At 34.6% G+C, this 17,949-nt stretch overlaps 5 protein-coding genes across 7 annotated transcripts; 1 reads left to right on the top strand and 4 right to left on the bottom strand.

Moving 5' to 3' along the window:
- Positions 1-2,339: 2,339 nt before the first annotated feature.
- LOC108851098 (glycine-rich RNA-binding protein 7-like) lies at positions 2,340-2,744 on the bottom strand. Its single transcript, XM_018624519.1, has one exon. It carries the CDS (start codon positions 2,742-2,744, stop codon positions 2,340-2,342), a length of 405 nt encoding a protein of 134 aa, XP_018480021.1.
- Positions 2,745-4,299: 1,555 nt separating this feature from the next.
- On the bottom strand, positions 4,300-4,916 carry LOC108849481 (calcium-binding protein KIC). Its single transcript, XM_018623034.2, has one exon. It carries the CDS (start codon positions 4,818-4,820, stop codon positions 4,407-4,409), a length of 414 nt encoding a protein of 137 aa, XP_018478536.1. The 5' UTR covers positions 4,821-4,916; the 3' UTR covers positions 4,300-4,406.
- Positions 4,917-9,978: 5,062 nt separating this feature from the next.
- Positions 9,979-12,399, bottom strand: LOC108848504 (dof zinc finger protein DOF2.5). 2 transcript variants are annotated; one of them, XM_018621894.2, is made up of 2 exons: positions 12,210-12,399; positions 9,979-11,457 (listed from the first exon to the last, which is right to left on the bottom strand). In XM_018621894.2, exons 1-2 carry the CDS (start codon positions 12,231-12,233, stop codon positions 10,363-10,365), a joined length of 1,119 nt encoding a protein of 372 aa, XP_018477396.1. In that variant the 5' UTR covers positions 12,234-12,399; the 3' UTR covers positions 9,979-10,362. The 2 variants fall into 2 exon arrangements, with proteins under 2 accessions (XP_018477396.1, XP_018477395.1); XM_018621893.2 differs by lacking the exon at positions 12,210-12,399 and adding an exon at positions 11,970-12,177.
- Positions 12,400-14,513: 2,114 nt separating this feature from the next.
- Positions 14,514-15,813, top strand: LOC108855551 (pyridoxine/pyridoxamine 5'-phosphate oxidase 2). Its single transcript, XM_018629398.2, has 7 exons — positions 14,514-14,674; positions 14,757-14,806; positions 14,888-14,945; positions 15,038-15,070; positions 15,147-15,242; positions 15,311-15,478; positions 15,566-15,813. The coding sequence occupies exons 1-7, from the start codon at positions 14,582-14,584 to the stop codon at positions 15,665-15,667; spliced, it is 600 nt and encodes a 199-aa protein (XP_018484900.1). The 5' UTR covers positions 14,514-14,581; the 3' UTR covers positions 15,668-15,813.
- LOC130494451 (laccase-6) lies at positions 15,785-17,907 on the bottom strand. Of its 2 annotated transcripts, XM_056999685.1 has the most exons (5): positions 17,732-17,905; positions 17,407-17,651; positions 17,197-17,325; positions 16,181-17,122; positions 15,785-16,105 (listed from the first exon to the last, which is right to left on the bottom strand). In XM_056999685.1, the coding sequence occupies exons 1-5, from the start codon at positions 17,872-17,874 to the stop codon at positions 15,975-15,977; spliced, it is 1,590 nt and encodes a 529-aa protein (XP_056855665.1). In that variant the 5' UTR covers positions 17,875-17,905; the 3' UTR covers positions 15,785-15,974. The 2 variants fall into 2 exon arrangements, with proteins under 2 accessions (XP_056855665.1, XP_056855664.1); XM_056999684.1 differs by having other exon boundaries at positions 15,785-17,122; positions 17,732-17,907.
- Positions 17,908-17,949: the final 42 nt, after the last annotated feature.

The raw sequence follows: 17,949 nt of genomic DNA on the forward strand, positions 1-17,949 counted from the left end.
ATTATTCCTATGTTCTCTATTTTACCAAACCTCTATACTTATTTATACGAACGGTTGATATTATTTCATTTAGGTTGAATTTTTAGGCAACTAGTTTTATTCAAGTGATTATTAAATAAAAAATAGAAAGCGAAGCTTCAGAAACCAAACATCGAATACTGATGAGCGGTAGAAAGTATTTCTGTACTAAGCATCTTCTTCAGCTTTCTTTTAATATTCATAAATTTTAAATTTATGAAATGTATTGGTCACTACTCTGGGCCTGAGCCACTAATTCGTTTTTCATTTAAGACAGCATATACTGTACAATGATTCAAAATGTATTATAGGCTGTGCTTATTGGGAATCAGAAGTACCCGTCTCAAGTATATCATCACAAATTTCAGTTATTTTGCATTTTGTTAAGTCATTATATATGATTAAGTAAGAAAACATGAAAAGTTATTGAAAAATGAATAATAGTCCATGTTGTGAAAATGAAAATTTGAAGGCCCCGTAAAGAAGGAAATACAGACATGATCTACCTCAACGTCTAACTTAGGTTGATGTATATTGAACCTTAATTATGCTTTTGGGACCATCAAAGGAGAAAAATACATTGACAACTATAGAGCCATCCATACTCATTTCCTCTTGCATTTTATAATGTCTAAAAGGTATGTTTGCTTAAAGATGTAGACATGATTAAAGAAGCTGGTTCTAGCGGCTAAGAAGGAATCTGGAGGTGAAGGTATTATGAACACGAAGTGAAGTTCGGCAAACAACATATTTACTGAATCAACAATAACAACATTCAAATATATTTTACAATTAGACATTAGGAGTTACCAAGATCAACATAGACAAAAAATTACCAAAATAGTACACATAGTTTTAGTTAAGTCGGTATGTTGATGATAAAAAAGACACAAAATTGGAACATCCAAACACTAGTGGGCCTTTCATAATAGGTCTCAGAACAAAGACTGCTACTCGATCAAATGATGCCAAGAAAACCCACTTGTACCTATTAACAATCTTCTTATTCATCATGCAATTGCAACATGTACCATTGTGAAAAAAAATCATTTGCGTAAAGGCCCATGCTATGTTGCATCTAATGGTCGTCTTAAGAGTTCGATACACTACATAAGGTATGGAAATTTTAAGCTTCGCATCATCGCATGACCTTCATTTATAGCGTAAACGATTTTTATTCAACTTTTATTAGTTCATGCTATATAGACTTATTAGTCAGATTATAAAATTGGTTTATCGAAGGATCTTTCTTTACTAGTAATGGCAACTTCAAAGAAAGACTATTACGTCCAAGTCCGAAACACGTTTTCTTTGTTTAGAATTGTCAAAATCCCCAAGCACATTGAATGGTTTAGTCGGGATTATATGTGAATAAAACACGTTAATGTCAAACAATGAGCACAATGAAGCAATGGATTATTCAGAGAAAAAAACAAAACTTTTGTTGCTCATTACTAGTTAATCAAACTTTAGTTTTTTTCTCATTACTAGTTTAATAGTTTTAGTCAAACTTTAGTTACTTGGGATTGCATACAAAACAAGCTAAGAAAAATGCATCAAGGAACCACTAAATATACCCCCTCTACTTTTTAAAAGTGACATTTTTGGTTTACTGCTGGAGAGACTTACGGAAACAGGCACATTGTATTTTTTTTTTCATTGACAGACACATTATGAGTTTGAGACACTTTTTGACAACAGCTGTCCTTTTCTTGACCATTATTGCCCTTGTGTGGCGTAAGTATATTGTTCTTCCTCTCGTTCCCTTTGTAATTAATTGTTACGTGGTTTTTCGGTTTGTAACTAGTGGAAGACTCAGTTGCAATTAATGTCAAAGTAAATAAGTACTTTGGATGTGATAAAGTGAAATTGATTTGGACCGTCCGTTACTTTGAAATTCTCCTTTAGATGTTTAATTTCGGTGTCTTTCCTTTGCATTTCTTCTTCAACTCTTTCATGTTCGTTAATCAGTTTTCATGGACAAGGTTTCATGGACGAGATTTTGTGGATGGATTTATGTGGACGACATATTATGGTCAAGGTTCATGTTCTAACAAAGTTCCCAGACATTGCATACTAAAGCTTGCACTTGTTTGTACAAAATCTTAAAATTCAAACATCCAATAGCATATCTTCTTTATGAAAACGTTAACACAATTCTTCTTGTCCATAACTATTTTCTCCTCCATCTCCGTTACCACTTTTGTTTTGATCACCACCTCCACTATCACCTACACTTCTATTACCACTTTTGTATCCACCTTCGAGAGGCCGTCTGCAACTCTTATGATGATATCAACACAAGTCTGACCACAAGAGCCTCATCCACAACTCTTCCGACCACATAAACAACATCCACACACACATTGACCAAGCGAGCCATCGTCACCTCCATACATACCACCACCTCCACTATCTCCTCCACCTCCATTATCCACAACTCTTCCGACCACATCAACAATATCCACACACACATTTCCAAAAGATCCACCGTCACCTCCATAACCCCCACCGCCTCCGCTATCTCCTCCACCTCCATTATTAACTTTGGATCCACTACATGCACCTCCATAACCACCAACACCTCCACTATGGTATCCACCACTGCCTCCACGATCTCCTCCACCTCCATTACCACCTTCCACCACCGCCACCTCCCTAACCACCACCACCTCCACTATAACATCCACCGCCATCTCTACCACGGTGTCCAATACCTCTTCCATTTGACTGAGCACCACCGTTCATAACTATCACCGCCTTGTTCAAGATGGTGAGAGATGTTTGTCTTCTGGGATCTCCGGATCTATTTTTTTTTTTGAATCAACCGTCTCTCACATACAATTGAATCAAAGCGTATCACAACAGGCAATTAGTTGCTTAGATAGATTGTGTGGACACACCTTCCATGTCGAGAGACCACGGTGTCAATGGAGATGATTGGAGAGGGTAAGTAGAGAACTGTCGGGGTTGAGGTTTAGATTAACGGCGGTAATGGAGATGATTACAGAAGGGTATGATGAAGAAGGAGAGAGATTGAGAAGATGAAGAAGAAGGGGATTCCAAAATCAAGAGGAGATCTGAAGAGGAGAGTATCAATAGTCTAGATAATAATTAGGTTTTCTCTGTTTTCAATTTTAGATTGAAAAGTACGAAGAGGAGAAAGCTCTTGAGAATATCGATAATGTTTATTATCATTATTTTCATTATTATTAATTTTTTTTTTAACTAGACTCAAGTTAAATATAATGTTTGGTTAGAAGGTTTAGTTGAAGGTTATAAGAGTAAAAGAGGTGGGTGGAAAGTGTGTGATATAGGAATGTGTTCTTTTGTGATATTAAGAAGTCATAATGTGCCTCTGAGAGTAATATTCTCTTACTGCTGTTTGATGTGTGATACATCATGTATTTTTGGTTTTATAACTGTAATATTAGTAATGCTTAGAGCATGAGCAGCAATTGTTTCTTGCTGCATTTCTCAATTAAAAATAATTCTAAAATATTATAAAATCAGAAGAGAGGAAGAGAAAACATGTGAAACGTTTACAACTTTATTAGACCATCTCCAATGTATTTTGCTATTTTCACCTCTAAAATAGAGGAACTCTATAATAGAGATGAGATATGCTCCAATGTATTTCTCTATAATAGCAATTTCTATTTTATAGAGTAAAAAATAGATGAATGCTATTTCTTCCTCTATAAATAAAGGAAAAAATAGAGATCTCTATTATAGAGGAAAAAATAGAGGTGAGTTGGAGCAATTTCACCTTTAAATACTATTATAGAGGTAAAAATAGCAATGGGTTGAAGATGCTCTTAGAGACTAAAGTTACATGTGGCATCTTGTGATCAAAATTTGTTTTTTAAACTTAAATTTTAATTACATAACTAACTTATATTAATATTAAATGGTTGAGGTATTCTCTAGAGAAATTATACCACTAATGATGCTCTTAAAGAGTTTGACATTTAATGATACCTAGGCTTGTAGCTGTATAGGTTATTAATGATACATTTTCTCTAATTGTTTGACATTTTGTTTGTTTGTGATTTTAATGGCCGGTCTCCTATTCAAAAAGCAAGATATTGAAGATGTTGTTCTACAATGGATCTCTGAATGGTGGATCCCTGAATGGTTGTGTGCTTTGTTAGTCTGTAACTAGAACTAAGTGTGTTAGATCAAGTTTTCACCAGTTGCTACTTGAATGGTACTTGCGTTACTGCTATATGTGCTTGAAGTTTTAATAGCTTATAATGAAAATAATGACAAAAGGTTGGATTCTCTCTAAATCATTCAATTGTTCATGCCAAAAGAGCTTTGAAAATATTCAGAAACATTCAAAAGTTTAGGAGAAAGAAAGAGAATGCACAAGAAAAGGTTATTCATCAAGGCAGAGAAGAATGATTGTGATTATTAAGTTCTTGGCTGATAGCTTTCTCCAGCCAAGTTTCTGCATCTTCCATCATCTCGGGGCTTAACCGAACCATGAGAACACAGAACTCGGTTTGGTTAAGAGCACCATCTCCGTCGAGGTCTCCTTCTCTAACCATTCCTTGCGCATCTTCCTCGCTCATTCCTTCAATCCCAAGTACCCTCGAGTTTCTCCTTAGACTCTCAGCTGTTATCAGATCTCTCTCTGGATCCGCTAGCAATTCGAAACCTTTGCATAGCTCTGATACAAACTCTTCAACGTCCATTTTCTCTGCCATGATCGGTAACATATCTTCATATTTGGTCTCCATCTTCGTACTAGTAGTAGTAGTTTCTAGTACAAGAGGTTTCTTGCTTGGTGGTTCCATAAGGAGAGAAGAAAATTTGTGAACTCTTTTGATTGATTTGAGTCCAATGGGAGTAGATAGATATACAAAGTGCGAGTTGGCGTATGTGTACAGATGTTGTTGTCACGTTCGAACATAATCGTGTGGTCTATAAACTCACTTCTTGAAACTATCGCTGTTGGGATTGTGAGAGTTGAAGAAATGAACGGCTGTGATCACATCTCAAAATGATGTGTTTTGTCTGGAACGAAGACACCTGGTTATTAGGTAGCTTCGTAGAAACTTCGAATGGGCCGACTCGTAAGTTATTATTATCATCAAGTTGAAAGAGAAGAGAGATAATTACGTAAATTTCGCAGAAGTTTCGTTTTCTTGATTTCTTGTGTCGTCGGATCTTTCGATTTTTGTTTTGTTGTTGTAGTGTCATGTTTATGAATTGGATTCTCTTACAATGATAACGACACATCAACTTAATATATTTCTCTTTCTCCGTCCAAGTCCCTAGCTAACTGATTTGAGATGTCGTTATTATTCGTTGATATACAAGTAAATTTAGGTAAACGATCATTCAAGAAAAAAAAGAAGAAGATAATTCAAGAAATTTCTGTTAGGATACCTCTAAAGAATTTCATAAGGCCGAGTTAGAGTTTAATTAAAACATATCCTAAATAACATGCCGTTTCGTACTGTTGTTGCTATTGGATGATACGATCTAAATTTGGTGTCAATAGTCTTCTTTGATAAGACAAGCTAATAAAGAGTTTGACTTCGAAAATCAACCTCATGCACCTGAACTCCATTGTTTGATTTATCCAAAGTAACTTTAGTCCCTAGTATGTATTTGTTCTTCTGGTGAGTACTACTACTAAACCATATATCGATGCTTCCTTTTGCGTCACGAACCATGTACAAACCATTCTTACGCCACAAATAATTACTGATGAATTTTCTTTAATATTTAAGGATTGGAACACAAATATTTACATTCTTTTGGAACAATCGTATCTTGTTAAGTAACTGGAATTATTTTTGAAACTAAAAAGCTTTTTTTTTGTGTGTGTCCAACCACCTCTAATCTTCCAAGAAGTTCACCACTTTTTAATTTGGAGGCTTGTTCCTCTTACATCTACTTTCCGATTTTTTTAGGCTAAATAAAACATCTTTCTATTCGAATATTTTAATTCGTATAGTTGACTCAATCCAATGAGTTGTAAATATTTATTCGTATAAAGCGAGCATGCGCGAATAAGTCTAAGATATCTTCTACGGCAGGAGAATATCGCGTTTGGTTTATTTTTAAAGTATGTGTGAATTTCCCGAAAAAGTCTTCTCTCTATATGCTAGTTATTGGTTTTTCAGAGCCGGTACATCTTAAAATATGAGTGGCACCTCGTTATTCAAGTCATTAACGCACATATTATTATTATTCTCCTTAGATATGTCCAATAAGTTTACATGACTTTTCCATCTTAAATAATTGATTCATGGAATCGAATATCATTATGCAGTACATGCGATGTCACGTACGGGCATAAGCAAAAAATGATTTCATTTCGAGAAATGAAAGCTGCTATGATCCATCCTTTACCCTATCTCTTTCAAATTGCTAGTTACTCATTTCAACTTCACCCATGCGATACTATTGATATTTAAAGTTCATAGCTATTTTTTGTTATATATTCATCACATAATTAAACATAAATATTTATACAGATAAACATATAACATAAGATTTAAATAATTAAGATTTAACCATCCTCATGCTGATTTTTTTCAGTTTCAGAATGTGCTAAAGCGTACTATTTTCTATGACATTATTCTTGTAGTTACCAGTATACACTACAAGAAAACATATCAATTACAAGGGCCATATTCCTTGTTAATTCGTTGTAATAGGAAGCTTACAACGAAATAACAAGGAATAGCGTTTCGTTGTAAAACGTCCGTCGTAACGGAAGATTCGTTGTAACTTCCTTGTAACATTTACGACGAAATAAATTCGTCGTAAAGGCGAAGAGAAGATTTCGTTGTAATTTCGTAGTTACCCTTCGTCGTAAAAGACTAGTACAGTTTCCTTGTAAAGTCGTCTTTAAGTGCTTGTACATTTTACAACGAATTTACAAGTCCTTCTATGTTAAGTCCTTGTAATCTTTACGAGGAATTTACAAGTATTTTCTTGTAAATTCCTTGTACAGTTTACGAGGATTTTACAAGTATTTCCTTGTAAACTCCTTGTAACCATTACAAATCATTGAGGTATTATTATAATTTTATAAAATATTCAAAATTTAAAATATTTAAATTATAAAATGAAATACTGGAAATTTAATTACTTGAAAGAAATTATATAAATGTCATAAAGTAATATTCAAATTTATAATGGAAACAAAATTTAAAAAAAAAAAAAAAAAAACTAAGGTAGGACACCGTCAAAGTAGTTGTTGGGGACGTTCTTTCCCGGAGAATCTCGTACTTCATCTACGGGTTCCGTCTGGAAGAGTAGGACGAAGTCTCCCTCTTGCGGCTTTGTTGACAAAGCTTGTTTCCACCGTCCATCCCTTCTTTTTAGGAGCCACCTTGAAAAAAAATCATAGTAATTTACTTAATTATATAAAAATGATAAGAAAATAAAATATACTTTAATTTAAAAAAAAATCTAATCAGTCGTTTAAATACCACAACCTAAATTTACCACATAAACTAACCACCAAAACTAATTACCTAAATTAATCACCTACTAATTACCTAAACTAACCACTTAAACTAATTACCTAAAACCTAAACTAATATTTTAAGAAGAAACATACCTTGAGAGGTGTAAGGGAGGAGTGGTTTGAGAGGAATGAAGGAGGCATTCCTCATTCATGTTTCGAGTTATATATAGAAACACCATTCCTCTTAAAGTCATCGTAATTTTACGAGGAATCTACCAGGCCCGCGTTTTTAGAGTTACAACGAATTTAGAAGGAAACATTACAACGAATCTACAAGGAATTATTTACAACGAATTTACAAGGAAAGCATTACAACGAATTTACAAGGACAGCGTATTACGAGGAATCTACCAGGCCCGTGTTTTCAGTTACGACGAATTTACTAGGACTATATATGAAATCCCGAAAATCAAATCCCTAAACCCCAAAATCAGTTATCTATATAACACTACCCTTTTACCCCATCATCCCTTTTATCCAATTTTCTCTTAAACCATAAAATCCAATTAAATCCTTAAAACCCAAAGCATAAGTATTATAATCAGACAACATAGAAATGTACTAAGTTTTAAACTGACTTATATACTAATTAAAAACTGATTTATATACAACGAATTTACAAAGAAAGTATTACAACGAATTTACAAGGAAAAAATTACAACGAATTTACCATGTCCGCGTTTTTAGTTACAACGAATTTACAAGGAAGGATTGCAACGAATTTACAAGGAAACTTTTACAACGAATTTACAAGGAATGTATTACAACGAATTTACAAGGACAGCGTATTACGAGGAATCTACCAGGCCCGTGTTTTCAGTTACGACGAATTTACTAGGACTTTATATGAAATCCCGAAAATCAAATCCCTAAGCCCCAAAATCAGTTGTCTATATAACACTACCCTTTTACCCCATCATCCCTTTTATCCAATTTTCCCTTAAACCATAAAATCCAATTAAATCCTTAAAACCCAAAGCAAGTATTATAATCAGACAACATAGAAATGCATTAAGTTTTAAACTGACTTATATACTAATTAAAAACTGATTAATATACAACGAATTTACAAGGAAAGTATTACAACGAATTTACAAGGAAAGAATTACAACGAATTTACCATGTCCACGTTTTTAGTTACAACGAATTTACAAGGAAGGATTGCAAAGAATTTACAAAGAAATTTTTACAACGAATTTACAAGGAATGAATTACAACGAATTTACAAGGACACATGTATTACGAGGAATCTACCAGTCCCGTGTTCTCCATTACGACGAATTTACTAGGACTATATCTGAATCCCTGAAAATCAAATCCCTAAACCCCAAAGTCTATTACCTATAACATTATATCCTTTTTACCACATCTTCCTCTTTATCCAATTTTCTCTAAAATCCTAAACTCCAATTTAATCCTTAAAATCCAATGAATAGTTATTATAACCAAACAACATACACATGCATTAAGTCTTAAACTGATTTATATATTTAAAACACATATTACATCATTCTAAATCATTCGAGATTTTATCAATATCAACAAAATATTGATCATCATTGTTTGCATTGAACTCGTCTTCACCTTCTTATTTATCATAACGTCGGAAATTTTCATATTGACGGTTATCCGGATCAATAAGAGAGATGTCATCAGTTTGTTGTTCAAATACTTTGACTTCAATGATACAAGCTTCTTCTTGAAAATGTGATTCCAACAATTATTCCTCCATGAGGTGTAATTTTAATAGCAATTAATCAAATTATTCTAGAATCTCTAAACCGAGGGAATGGAATGAAATTAACTTGCTCGGCTTGAGAATCTTTACAACGAAATCAGTTTGGTAAAATACACTTAAAACACGTTTTCACCAAAAAGATAATGTTAACATGTTTCGTCGTAAAAGCCTTGTAAAGTTACAAGGACTTTACAACGAATTTTCTCTTTCCTCATAAAATAGATGTAAATTTACATGTAAGTTACGACGAAGTTTTTTCCTTGTAACTTTAATAGGATTTTACAACGAAAGTCAGTTTCATCGTAAATTCCTAGTAATTTACTCGTAAATTTACGAGGAATATAATTCCTTGTAATATTTCCTTGTTATATGCATGTTTTCTTGTAGTGATAGAACTTAACAGTGACAAGTTTTCTATCGAACTTTGACTCTGGTCAATGAATTTTTCTATTAAAATAAACTGATTCGTTCTAAATTGGAATTAATATTAAGTGTTACATGATACATGTATTCATCGACACTTTTCTTGTAGTTAATTACCTGTATAGAACTTAATAATCACAAGTTTTCCATCATCGAGCTTGGACTTAGGTCAATGAATTTTTCTATTAAGATAAACTGACGAATCCTTCCGAATTCGAATATTGAGACAGATGGCGATAATTGTTTACATATATGGTTTTTGGTTTGAAAAGACTATATTATAGAAACTTATGAATAGAGAAGATATTTTGAATATTCTTTTATGAGATTATGAGAACACTTATATATACAGATAGAAGAAACGATGAATACATATATCATGCAACACTCACGAAATTCGCATTCACATATTCTTCTACCTATACATAAATCCATTATACATGTATCCTAATAAATCCACACCCAAAGTGAAAAACCAACCCGAATTACCGCCGCCCCAGTTATAAAACATTTAAAAATAAATATTGATTAAAAAAGAGAATAAAATACCATGTTGTGATAGTCAAGTTCTGACAACTTTAACTAAAGTACCCCATGTGACTATGTAAGGCAAAATATCATGAAAGAGAATTAGAGCACCTCCAATGGGTAGAAAGCTAATTTCACAATCTCTTTTGATCATTTTGCTTCACCATGAAGATCCTCCACCTGTAGTACTGAACATCCCACTCCAGTATCCATTATTAGGGCTTGGATTATTATTATTGTTACCATGACTCTTCTGCTGTTGATTATCATCATGATCAACCTCTTGTGTTATGCTTGATGAAAGCTCCTTCATTTGATCCCCAAATGGAAACAAAACCCTACCTTGATGATGATCACTATGAGCATCACCAGAACTATTGTTGTTGTTGTTGTGTCCAAGCCCTTGATTATCAGTAGAGAAAGAAAGATTACTTGTTTTGTAATCCACCATCGTTGGAAACCCTGAAGAGGTGTACATCACATTGTGTGAAGAATCCATCATTGGACCAGAAGGCATAAAAGCGTTGATCCCTGATCTTGATGAAACATTAACTCCTGTTCTCAGCAGCTCGAGAGCTGAAACAGGAGACGATGAAGAACCATAGAGAGAAGATGATGATGACGGTTGTTGATGAGTCATGTTGCCATTTCCTTCCATCTTATGCATCTGAAGAAACTTAGACATGTGAACATGTTGATGATGATGTTGGTCTTGCATGACAGGGAAAGACAACAAGTTGAGATCTTGTGACCCTTTTGATTTATTAGGGATTTGGTTTGAGAAAATAATAGGTGGATTGAGATCTGGAAGTGTTGTAGTCAAGCCATGTGAAGATGGTGTTGTTTGAAGGATGTTTGATGATGATGAAGAAGATGATCTCTTGTTCTTTCTTGAACTTCCTCCGACAGGAACATTCCTAAGAGATCCACCTTCGGTCCAATACCTTCGACAGCCTTTGCAGAAGTATCTTGGTTGCGTGAGACTATAGTTGTTGTAGTAACAAAACTTTGTGTTGGTTGAGTTACATCTTGGACAATTTAGTTTCTCTTGTGGTCTTGCTTTCCTCTCCACCACAACCGGTGTATTGTTGTTGTTGCTTACGCCGGAGACGGTGGCTCCTGCAGCTGAGACGCCGCCGCTGGATGTGAGAATAGTGTTTGGCCTTGCATTGGACGTGGTGTTTGATTGATGAGTGTTGTTATTAGGAATCATAATATGCTCCATTGGTTTTACGTTCATCATTTCTTGGAAGCCCTAGAACATTAAAGTTGAAAGAGGTAATTAGAGAAACCAAGAAAGGAGCTAAGATATAGTTTAATTTTGAAAAACCTATATTAATAAATTTTGAGATGAATAAATTTAACATTCTTTCCTGAAAAAAACTTGTATTAATATATACCACAAGGTTTCATATTTTATATAATAAGCTGATTAAGATATAAACATGTGGTTAATTTTCATCATGCTTCTCAATTTAAGCACTGGTCAAACAGAAAAATGGAACATGTTCATTAGATTTTCCTTGTTTAGTATCCTATAGAGCTATATGTATATAGAATTTAGTGTGTAATGAAAAAGATGAGCACCAAGAACAAAATGGTAGATAACAAATTATGACTTATAATTATTATTCTATCCATACATTTTTCAATATACAATTAATGATTAGTCACATTAAAAGGTTGAGATCTCAAAATGTTTTGAGCTATAATATATCACTAATCTTTTATATCCAACCTCGAAACCTTAAAAATGATAAAACTCACATGCAAAATTTCATTGAAAGATGTGAAACTCCTAAGAAATCTATGTATCATCTTTAACCACAAGCACATATCATCACACCATGATATTCATCGATATATGCTCACACATAAATATGCATATATATAAAATTAAGTATGAAGTATTCATGTCTTTCATGGAATAGAGAAAAGTAAGAAGTATTTTAAGAAGAATATAGAAGAAGAGAAGAGAAGAGGCAAAGGAAGAGATCTTATAAGTACCTGTGTCCACTTCGTAGCGTCCATGACGACAGAGAGAAAGAGAGATAGAAATATATGTGTGGGTTTTGAGTAAAGGCCAAAGAGAAGAATGTTTTTGAGACTTTCTTTTGCCTTTTTCTTTCTTTGTTTGTGAGTGATGGTTCTTCTAGCGTTGCCTTTCACTTTATGGATGATGAAAAATGAGCCAGCGAAGAAGACGGAGAAGAGTAGTACCCAATTTTTAACTTATTACTAAGAGAATATATCTTTCTTTTTTCTTCAACTAGAGAATATATCTAAGTAATCATTTTGTTTGTTCTCGTGCATTAAAATAGAAGAATCCATAATCAAAATATACATACATATTTTCTAGTGAATTTGGTTATATTGGGCTATATTTTGAATATGGTTTATTGAATGTTAAAAATATTGAAATATATTATATGTCTAATAACCTAAATGTAAAAAACTTTAAATCACATTTTGTTTTTGCTGAAAGTGACATTTTGGCATTTATTATGCCATTTAGATGATCATAATTATGAACTAAAATATATGTCTAATGACTTAAATGTAAAATTTGGAGCAGCATGTTTTTTTGCTGAAAATGATAAATTGGCATTATGCCATTTAGATGATCAATATGAACTAAATTGTTTGATTTAGAGATTATATTATGATTTGTAATTTCACAGTATCATCCGTCCAATTCGGGAGAAACCTATGGACTAAACTTTTCAGAAATTTCGGGTTTAAAAAGAATAAAAGAAGGAAAAAGAGAAAGTTGGGTTTGTTAATTTTGACTAGTGATGATGTCTCGTGACCGGTCTCTCTTGCTAGCTCTTTCTGGTCCCTCTTAAATAAAATATACCTTTCTAAGAGAAAAATCGTGTGTAAGGAATTATGTCCTTTTGTTAAATTAATATATCTTTTAAGAAAATATAAAACTCATATGTGCAATGTATTGTATAATCCAGTGTTAGTGGAAGTATGAGTTGTATGCATATTTCTTGGCCTCCCATTTTGTGATTGCATACTATATGTTATGATCCATCAAATCGCATACCTATCTTTTTAAAATCCAAATACCATACCTATATGTACATACACCACATGTCTTGCGCACATGTGATTAGTGGCTTTGACACCTAAATTTAGCTCGAGTTTAAACTTTACTAGTCAATGTGACGATCTAGATTTTACGAAACTGATCAGATTAGTGAAATATTGAAAATCCAAAAGCAAAATAATGATTATAATGGGTTGTAAGTATCTTTTTAATCAAAGAAATTTAAACATTTTCATCACACAAAAATTTTAAGATCATATCTAGCTAGTTACTTACTCCATAACATTCTAAAGCTAGTCATTTTTTATTCTGCTATACAAACTTGCAACTGAACATGTACTTTTAAAGATAAAATCAGTCATTTTACTATTCCTCTGTGTGATTATGACATCTCATAATGCATGTTACCAAACAAAACCAATATTTACTTACATTTACGTTTACTTAGCAATCAATATATATTTGGCTTTTCAGATGTAACAACGGGTCACTACATCATACATATGTAAAGTTGATATTTTTCTTTTTGTAAAGTTGAATATGATTTTAACGAAAGTGATAAAGATCAACATCTTATACTGTATGTTAATAATCCAAAGAAGTAAGAGATTTATTATATACACAAAAAGATCCACGAGAACCTCAAGTCCTTAACCGTGTAAGCTTCTAGATATATAATGATATACTACAGGACTTGTAAAAGCAAATTGACCTTGTTTTAAAAGAATAACGAAACCCTCTCTATCAATTCATAGATTCATTGGCTACATTTTTCACAATCATACGACGAATTATTAATAATACATTAATACCAAAGGGAAAATGAATAATAAAATAAAGTATAAATTTGCACCTACTTCGAATTTTCAAGGAGAAATAATTTTGAAAAAGAGGACGAGGGAGAGAGTAGAAGAATTAGGAAGGAGAAGACCGACAGGAAGCGACAAAACGGAGGTGGAGACAGGGTCCCACAGTCCGTGGCGTGACTGAGATCTGGTCCCAACGTCAAATCTACTGTTATTTTACTGACGTTGACATCTGTCTTCTCTTCCTACCCAACACTCCACATTCCGTGTCGTTTCAATGTTCAAGCTTCCTCTCGCGTGCCGTTTTCTCTTTACGACTTTGTCAATTGTCGCATGTCCTTAGGCCCAACATTAATTATAAATGGCCCAGTCGTTACATATAAGTAACAGGCACGACGATACTAGTAAAAGGCCAAACGACGCCGTTTATAGTGATGTGTGTGTGTAACAAATTAACTAATATCAACGACTAATAATAACACATTGAAAGGACGAAACTGTGTGAAGAAGACGAGAGGATGGGAACAGCAGCTGCAGCGCCATGGAAGCAGCTTCTCTTTGGTGCGATCGAGGCCAATTCTCACCTAAAACACTATTCTTACGCTCAGCTCGTATGCATTTTCATATTATTCTTCTTCTCTTTAGTATTTGATTTCACGTTATTTTATGATATTTTGATATTTTTTTGTGTAGGCGACGATTGGTGTTAATGGACGCCCTTCTAATCGCACCGTCGTATTCAGGTGATACGAATTGTGTTGATATCTCTGCTTTTGATTGGTTGTGTAGTGAATTGTTTTGTCGGTGGTGTGTTGTTTGGTTAGGGGATTTGAAGAGAACAGTGACAAAATTCAAATCAACACCGATCTTCGTAGTCGTAAGGTCTTTATTACATTTTTTCAGATTGTGTAGGCATTGTTTTAGTTGAGTTTGGTTCTGTTTCATGTTGTGGTTTTTTATGCATTTCGTTGCAGATTCAAGAGCTTAAGCAGTGTCCGTTCTCCGAGGTGAGTAGCTTGGTTTGAATTATTAGATAATCATGCTTTGATTTTGACACCGGTGGTTGTTTTTTTTTTCTGTAAGATGTGTTGGTATTTCTCTGATACTTGGGAGCAGTTTCGGATCAATGGAAGGGTTGAAGTCATTGACGCATCGAGTTCTGACCAGACCAAGCTTCAGGTTTGAGATGCATAACTGAGTAATGTCTTGGAAAGGAAGAACCTAATTGTTTTGATTTCTTGATGTAGCTAAGAGAGAAGGCTTGGTTTGCTAATTCTCTAAAGTCAAGGCTGATGTACATCTGTCCTGCGCCTGGTACTACTTACAATGGTGAGCAACCAGATCAAGAAGTTAAGTTAGATCCCTCAAGTGGTCCTGTTCCTGATTACTGTCTAATGCTTCTAGAGCCTGAAAAGGTTTCTTTCTTTTTTATTTTTTCTTATGTTCCCTACGTATGTAGAAGCTAGCATATTTGTTTCATTAGTGTTTTCTCTTGATGACAGGTTGATTACTTGAATCTGAAAAGTAATCAGAGGCTTTTGTTTTCATCCATGATTAGTGGAACAGGAGAGAAGTGCTGGACTTCTGAAAAGGTTAACCCATAATTAAGTTTTAATGGCTGTGTGGTAGATTTGATTCGCCAGTTTGTAGCAATTCGTAATACTTTCAGACAGACTACTGTGTATCTCTGCTTTCTGTGTTGGATCATATTGAAAAAAATGAATAAAAAATCTGAATCTTTCTCTTTCTATACCATTGTCTCTATCCCTTTTGAAATAAATGACATTTCATTTGCTCTAAGACTAGATGAATAGGACGTAGGCAAATGGAAACGCTTCTAATTCTCTTTCTGTTGTTGTTACCAAAAAAAGATTCTTCCCCTGTCATCATTTGCTAATTTCAATAAAGCTACTAGCACTTTGGTAGATCTGCAGGAGGATCAGGTAGACTCTCAAGCACCGTCTTGCCATTTTTCACTATAAACATCGTGCTCATTCCCCATGTTTGATGGATGTCGAAATGGCAATGCAATAACCAGAGCCCTGTTTCATTAAAAAGAAGAAATTTATCAGCAAAATGTCTTTGTGGGGTTTTGTGATGCTGTGAAAAAAGAATACCTGGATTGTCAGCAACAAAACGAATTGCAGCCCATCCTCCTACTGGGACTCCAATAGTGTTCAAGTAAGGAGGATCCTCCAGGTTAAATCTTGCTGTTTGTTCATCGTAGTTCCCTGTGCCATAGCCAATAACATAGAAGCTATGCCCGTGAAGATGAATTGGGTGGTTCTCAGTTGTGAGAGTGCCAGTGTTCTGGAAGATGATCTGTATCCTGCTCCCATACTCGAAAACTATTGCTCTGGTCCCGTTCGCAGCCTGCGTGTCATTAGCTATGTCATTTGGTGCTCCATTGACAAAGTCATAGGATTTTTCAGGCGCGGTTGGGAAATCTAATGTGAAGTATCCTTCCAGTTTCTTGTAATAAGCTTCCAGAATCGAGACTTTAGGTTCCACAAAGCTGATGTTGTTCATCGAAGCTGCTAGTCTTCCTTTCCTGGGGCCTTGACACCTGTTGTTTGGGTTTCCAGAGTTGCACTTGTTTACATTTATCCCAATCGTGATGAAGAGATGAGCATCAACATCTTTTGGAACGTCAACTCTGTTTAGACTTCTGAGCCCATCCATGACGGTCTTAGCAGCAATGTTATCATTGAAGATAGGTAACTTAGCTGGTAATGCTACACTGTTAGGCAATGCACCAAAGTATTGGAGATTAGCCGTCGCTGATGTGTGTTGAAACTTGACGTTCTTTGCAGACTCGTACGGACCCATGGCGATGGAGTATCTCCCAGTGGCTTGATCAGCTGTGAGGAGAACGTTCATTGTTTGTCCAGGCACAAGCATCACACGCTCTGTTGTAAAAGGTTTGGTGTACTCGCCATCTACTTCCACTATGGTTAACCTGTGGTTGGCTACGGTGAAGAAGCTCTCCATGTTGATGCCAGCGTTTATCAGCCTTAACAGGTATGTTTTTCTTGGCACTATCTCCATTTCATAAACATCTGAAATATAAAGATCAATAATCTGTTCTCTCGTTGTAAAATGTAAACCATTTTTCAATCTGATATGTATTTACCTTTAGAGGAGCAAATGTAGTTAGGTCCTGGCTGACCATTAATTGTGAATGCATCTGCTGGAGGAGGAGGTCCTCCACTCTCCAGTACATGTTTTTCAAGCTCCACCACGTTCTTAAGCCAATACTCTCCTACATTATTATGAAATGACAAACAACTTAGCAAAGGCAACTAGTGAAACAGAGTGGCTTTATCAAAGAATTAAAGATTACCTAGGAGAATTGTGTGCTCTTTGAAGGGTTTCTTGAATGGGTAAGGAACAGAAGATTTAGGATATACGATAAGCGGACCGTATACAGTAGCCCTAAGCCAAGAAAAGTGTGCATGCCAAAAAAATGTGCCCTTTTGTTGCGCCACTGTGAAGTTGTATGTGAAACTCTGTCCGCTCTGAATAGGACATTGTGTGATATAAGATGGACCATCATACCAACATGACAGTTTTTGCTTAATACCATGCCTGCCACATAATAAAAACAAATCTTGTTAGTCTAGTTTTTCTTCTTAGCATTTATACTGTGTACATATGTAGATGCATACCAATGAATTGTGGCAATATAGGGGGTCATGTTGATAACATTAACGACAATCCTGTCATCTTCTTGAGCGGTTATTGCAGGGCCAGGGAACTTCCCGTTGATTGTTACAATCTCTTTGGTCTGGCACAGCCTGGTGAGTCTCATTGTTTGTACCTATTAGAATAACAGTAACACAGCAGAACTATGTTTAATAGGACTAAAAAAGACTGAGAAACAAGT

This window comes from Raphanus sativus, unplaced genomic scaffold (assembly GCF_000801105.2).
Source record: "Raphanus sativus cultivar WK10039 unplaced genomic scaffold, ASM80110v3 Scaffold2001, whole genome shotgun sequence".
In the NCBI taxonomy this organism is placed as follows: Eukaryota; Viridiplantae; Streptophyta; class Magnoliopsida; order Brassicales; family Brassicaceae; genus Raphanus; species Raphanus sativus.